This window comes from Fusarium oxysporum, genomic scaffold (genome assembly GCF_000149955.1).
Source record: "Fusarium oxysporum f. sp. lycopersici 4287 supercont2.71 genomic scaffold, whole genome shotgun sequence".
Lineage (NCBI taxonomy): Eukaryota > Fungi > Ascomycota > Sordariomycetes > Hypocreales > Nectriaceae > Fusarium > Fusarium oxysporum.
In genome coordinates this window covers 10,989-17,210 of record NW_017264871.1, presented here as the reverse complement: position 1 = coordinate 17,210, position 6,222 = coordinate 10,989, and the positions used below count along the sequence as shown (strand labels likewise).

Below are 6,222 nucleotides of genomic sequence, written 5' to 3'. Positions count from 1 at the left end.
CTCTTGAAGAAGGGAATGAGCTTTGGGGGTGATTTGGAGTATCTGCCACCTGTCAAAGAGCTTTTTAATTATGTTGGCGGTCAAGTGTTTAGTACTATAAAGCAATAGACTCTTTTTGCTGCCTTATCTGATAGACTTGTATGTGTCGAAAGTTTTATATATCTGCAAGAAATTAAGGCTAATTTCTATGTAGAACAACCCTATGAATACTAGTGTAATTATTAAGTTCGGGCCACTTAATCAAAACAGGGTTCTCTTTTAGCTATTTGACCTTAACCTATCCTGCCGATTTATGTGATGAGTTCACTCAATTATGTCATAGTCAAAGGCATTCTCACGTCCAGCTTTACACTTCGACGCTGTTCCTTCAACCCTTTCAACCACCCAACACTTGACCTAAAATCTATCCTTGAAAAAGCTTATTCCCTAAGGCTAATTATCAGCTTAATCACCCTAATGAGACTCAATAGTATAAAACTTCTTATTAACCTTAGATTTCCTTAGGACTTGACATAAATTAAAACCATCTTCTATATTCAAAACTGACTTTAATATATAATCCTTCTTATTATTAGAGTTAGTGCTATTTATTAGCAGTCTTTCATTTAGTAAATTTAAATAAATAACTAATTTCCTTAAATTAAGCAGAATGTTAAAAATAATCTTTACTTAATTTTATAGCTAGGTTTTATTTTTCCTTTTAAGATTAATAATTAGGCTGGTTAATATAGAAGTCTATTTTCCTAGACTTTAAAGCTAATTATTAGTTAAGATTAGCCTAAGCTTAAATCTACATTCTAGGTGTAACGGTTGCACAAGCCGTTAAACCACAGGGCAAAAGATCAGGCAATAATCGCTATGAAAGCAATTATGGGTGTGCTCCAGCTGCCTTATAGAAGTCTTACAGCGCTGTTACGGGCACGAATCGTAACACTAGGCTTATCTACTTAAGATATTTAAGTAAAGATTTATGATACTTTAATATAGCATTAAATATATCTTCTTAAAGTATTTTACTCTCTATTTAACTAAGATTATTTAGTAATAAAGGTAAACTCAATATGAAATTGCAGGTTAGAGGCTAGAACTTTTACACGGCTACTATGGTGTCCTTAAGTCTCCGGATTTTTAGTTGCCATAGAATCAGCTATGACATGTTAAACCAAACGCAGCACCTCTATTATTACGGCCATATATTAATCCACCACTACATACATGCAATCAGTCTCTGATGCTTACTACAGCCACGCGTTAGTCTATGAATGACTAGCCGCAACTCCTTGCCCATATGTTATTTTTAGTAGCAATGTAGAGACTGCAAAACAATCGTCTATAGCCCGGTTAACCATTCTCCAATCTGATTCCTTATACTACCTCCATTTAGCAGCTATATAAGTACATGCGACCCCTTGCTAGTTAGCTTCTGGCTATATGCGAGATGATAAAGAACATAGCTTATACAACCTCGACATGTGATTCAATTGACTTGTCCTGTGCCATTCCGTCGCTCCCGTTCTCTTTATTCAATCTTTCATGCAAGAGAGCTGTACGCTTCGCAAATTCTTTCTCCTCATCCCAAGTGAACGGACTCTTACTAGCAAAGAGATAGTCCACTTCTTCTAATGTACGGCCGGCAGTTTCGGGGAGGAAGCAGTACACCAAGGGAATGTATGCAAACATAGCACTAGTAAAAAGGTCAGCGGTCACTTCCAGTTTCGGACAGATCAAAGGATGCTTACGCTCCGAACACGTAGAAAGTCTGCAAGCCAAGTCAGAAATGAGAAAGTCATTGGTAGTTGAGGCGAGTCCATACCTTTTCGTTAATGCCAGAAAACATAATAGGCACCAAGAGAGAGCCTCCACCGTAGCCGACAGCCCAGCCGGCCACGCCAAATGCGTTCCCCTTGGCTCGAAGCCAGGTGGGAAAGATCTCGGTGGGATATATGAAAGGGATCAATAGCCAAGAAGAACTGAAGATTAAGAGGTAGATAAAAACCATGGCTGAAGCTGCTGTGCCGTATTGAACAGCCTTGTCTGGGTTATCAATGGCTCCCCGAAAGAGGCCGCCGATAATGAACAGGGTGATACTGAGTGCTACGGCACCCCAGTAAAGGGTTCTTCGGCGACCTACCCTGTCGATGGTAAAGGCTGCGATGGTTGTACCCAAGATGCCAACCAGCATCAGTAAACCGGACAGCCAACCGGACTTGACATTATCAAAGCCGGCTGTACGATAGATGGTTCCAGAACTACAACGAAGTTAGCAAACTATCTTTTTTCAAAGAAGCATAACTCACTATATAACCACGGCTGCGATTCCAGTGCCATACTGCATGAGCACCTGGAGCCAGAATGCAAGCTGGATGCGGCGGCCAAGATGAATGTCTCCGGATCCGATACCGAAAAACATCTTGAAGTAGTTGGTTTTGGCGTACTGAGACTCCTCTTCTACTACCGTCACAATCTCTCGATATTCATTCTGCGCATCAGGGTGTTGAGAGTCACCATTCCCCCGCAGCTTTGCAATAATTTCCAATGCTTCATCAGGTCTCCCGGCCTTGACCAGCCACCGCGGGGACTCCGGGACCAAGAGGCTCAGTACCGCCAGGGAGATTACGGGAATGATTTGAATCGCAAACTCGAACCGCCAGCGAAACTGTCCACCGCCCACCTCAGTAAAGGACGTGCCGAAACCGATCCACGCTGCGAGGGCAATGCCGGAGAAATTGGCCAAGAATGTGAGAGCGATTTGCTTGCCTCTGTGTGATGCAGCAGAAAGCTCGGCCGTCCACATAGGCGCAATGACGAGGATGAAAGCCACACCCATGCCAGAAACGAATCGTGCGCAAAGCATGTGTGCGAGGTTGACAGCAGAGGCTTGCAGGAAAACCCCGGCCATACACCAGAAGCATGCCATCCACATGCCCTTGATACGACCGTAGTTGTCAGAGAAGCTGCCAGCCCAAAAGGCTGCGAAGAGAGAGCCACTTAGTAATATTAGTTATTGTTTCCTGTCAGACTAAGGGGACACATACCAGTAATATACGGCGGCAATACCGCCCTGCAGCATGGGTTTGACGACTTCGTCTTTATCGTTTGTGTATCCCATACGTCGTCCGAACTCGGGTGCAACAGTCACAGCGCCCATAACGCCCTGACTGATGCCTTCATAGGAGATTGCAACGGCGGAGGCAGCTGTAACAAGCCTGAGCAACTGCTGCCCGGACATGGACTTCCAGCTCTGGCGATTCCACATGATGCCGATGAATTAATGTCGTAAGATCAATACAGTAATATGTGTAGTTGTGTCAAGGTATTGTTGGTTGTGTTTTGTTATGGCCGATTGGAAAGGTTCTCATGATGTTCAAGATGCCCCCATTATATCTATTTCTTCTCCCCAGCGATTGCGAGCTTAGACTACTCCAACCCCATGGGGATTTAGCCACGGCGCCACGCGAAGGATTTGTTACGGAATCTTAGCGAGCTGTTTCCTCGTCTCGAATTACCAACAAAGGTTAGTCTCAAAATTTGCGGCTCCGATTTTGTGACAACATGATGATAAATTATTAGCCAGTAATGGACCCATAATGGCGCAAACTGGAACAATTTAGCATAGATGCAGGCATGTTGCACTAGTAAAGTCAGCAAAAACGGGTAGTTCCGCTCCCCCGGAATCCTTCGTCTCGAATCTCTGCTTCTTTCGTCTCGAAATCCTTTCCCTGCTTCTGCAATCAAAGAACAGCCCGGGTAACATGGGTCGGCTGCGATCTCGTAACGGCTGGTAAGTCAGATGAGCCGATGCTCCAGAATGATAGGTGACATGGAATAGCCTTACGTGCCGAGAACGTCGCGTCAAATGTACGCCTCCAGGGACAGAGCGAAATTCGTTATACTGACTTCACAGGTGATGAGACGAGACCGACTTGCGGACTGGTATGTTAAGCGTATCCAATTGCCGAACCGAGAAGATGATGGAGCTAAGTGAAACTAGTGCCTCAAGAGGGACCGACTGTGCCGCTGGGACGATTTATCCCCTCAGCTCAAGATTAAGCGATACCGGCCAAAGCAAATGGAACATCCGGTCCATGGTGAACATTCCCTACATCCTCCGGAAGGAGATATTCCATTGGCGGAAGGGCCCTCATCACCACTCAACTCTCTACAGCAGCCGGATTCAATTTGGTGCCCCGAGAATCGGACGTCGCCGACTTCAGCGGCTTCAATCTTCGACCTTAGTCAACATGAATCTCCAAACCAGTACAGTGGTGACTCTCCCATGAGCGTACCTAGGATAACCCCTGTCCCTCCTGCGCTTCGACGCCAGGAGGCTTTCTATCTACATCACTTTTCCACGCACGTGGCTCGGTGGCTAGACTGCACGGATGCATCACGGCAGTTTACGCTTAATGGGACTGTCCTGGCCAAGAGCTCACCCATTCTTCTATATGCAATCATTTCTTATGCCGCTCGCCATTTAGGTGATACCAGTACAGCTGATGAATTCCAAGAAAAGTGTATAGCGCTTCTCATTCCCTTGCTAAGTACCGAGACCATTGCCCACGACGAGACTATCCTCTGCGCCATAGTCATATTGCGCGTATGCGAACAACTGAGTGGTAAGTCCTGTTGCGTAGTAGCTCTCCTCATCTAACTTTACCTCAGTAACTGAGACGGGCGGTGATCAGGAGAGACATCTTGCTGGGTTGAGTGCTCTGCTCAAGGCATCCCAAGAACAGCAAGTAGATCCCTCGGCACCTACCCTCTCTCAAGCTGCGTTTTGGGTTTATGTAAGACAATCCTTTTACAACGCCTGCATCAATCAGCAGCCGCCCAATTTGAATTTTGACTTGGTGTTGATGCCACCACCACCCGTCGTCCATCAACAAGCTGTCGATGTCAAGTCAGAGAATGCCTGGGCAAATACCATGACATGGATTTGCGCTACAGTGATGCATTTCTGTTTTAGTGGAAGTGTCTTGTACTCAGAATCATCGACAAGGATGCAAAGATGGTACGAGCTGTCCGAGGCCGTTGAGAACTGGAACAAGACGAAGCCGAGTACATTTGATCCAATATGGTCTGGAGAACCAGAGCTGGGAGCAGATCCTTTTCCAGAGATTTGGTTTACAGCAGATTGGCATGGTAGGCACAAATTCCTGAACAATTCGCCGTTAGTCCATGGAACCTGATGGTTATCAGTTATGGCATTTGGATTCTATCACCTGGCTAGGATGCTTTTAAAGGTCTACCGTCCATCTCCGCGATTTGCCATTCGAAATGTCCGCCGAACCCTGGCGGAATCTGATGTGAGTTCATGGTTTATAGAGTAACTTGCCTCAATTGACATCACCTCAGGAGTCTGTCATGGAGCACGCCCGAGCCCTTTGTGGAGCATGCAAAGGCTCGCCGGGAACTGTGCCACCCCTCATCACATTATGCCACTCTACATTTATTTGTAGGTCGTACCATCTTGTTAAAATTCAGAATTGTCTAACCTATGAAAGGGGGTCCCTTGATGACAGATGAGCGAGAGCAAACAAGCCTGGTAAGCATGCTTGAGGATCTCGAGTCATCGCATGCCTGGCCAACTGCCTGGATAATTAATGTTTTGCAAGAGGAGTGGTCAAACTGCTAGTAGTACATTATCTGTCTCAGACGCCATCGCTGAATGATATCACGGCATGTTTCCCATCCCTAACCCATCCCATCTCGGGTGCCTCCCGGTTAAGTCGCTTGACAGCCTCCTCACTTTCTATTCCAACGCAAGTATCGGACTTGTTTGTTCTCAACGCGAGGACCTTGACACCACTTCGTTGCCCTAGTAGACCAAGCGAAGTCTTGAAAGTCGTTGTGTGTGGCCAAAGACCGTCTCTGGTCAACTTTCGATAATTCAAGTCTCCTTTCCATATAGTCAAATAGCTGTCCTGAAAACGCTGAAATAGATCAGGTGCTACAGCGACCATCTCATGAAATGACCAAGCCGTCGTCCAAAACGAATGAACCTCGATACGCATTAAGCCGAGTTCGAGATACCTCTTGATTTGAGTGGCCAAAGAATTCAAGCCTGTGGACCGCAGATGGTCGAGGAGGAAGTCCATATCGCTGGGTATTACATCGCTGACAAACCAGGGAAAACATTTCGCATGGAGAGTGATGCTCGTTCCGAGCCCAGATGCAATGAGGTATGCCGCGTAGAGGACGTCTGCAAATAGCTCAAATCCA

At 45.9% G+C, this 6,222-nt stretch overlaps 2 protein-coding genes across 2 annotated transcripts; one reads left to right on the top strand and one right to left on the bottom strand.

Annotated features, from left to right (window-relative positions):
• Positions 1-1,455: 1,455 nt before the first annotated feature.
• On the bottom strand, positions 1,456-3,256 carry FOXG_17674 (uncharacterized protein; the record flags this gene model as incomplete). The annotated part of the gene is made up of 5 exons (XM_018397684.1): positions 1,456-1,684; positions 1,740-1,759; positions 1,814-2,249; positions 2,298-2,987; positions 3,036-3,256. The coding sequence occupies 5 exons, from the start codon at positions 3,254-3,256 to the stop codon at positions 1,456-1,458; spliced, it is 1,596 nt and encodes a 531-aa protein (XP_018258802.1).
• Positions 3,257-3,712: 456 nt separating this feature from the next.
• Positions 3,713-5,753, top strand: FOXG_22922 (uncharacterized protein). Its single transcript, XM_018403347.1, has 8 exons — positions 3,713-3,781; positions 3,830-3,858; positions 3,905-3,933; positions 3,992-4,616; positions 4,663-5,142; positions 5,200-5,306; positions 5,356-5,455; positions 5,505-5,753. The coding sequence occupies exons 1-8, from the start codon at positions 3,753-3,755 to the stop codon at positions 5,633-5,635; spliced, it is 1,530 nt and encodes a 509-aa protein (XP_018258801.1). The 5' UTR covers positions 3,713-3,752; the 3' UTR covers positions 5,636-5,753.
• Positions 5,754-6,222: the final 469 nt, after the last annotated feature.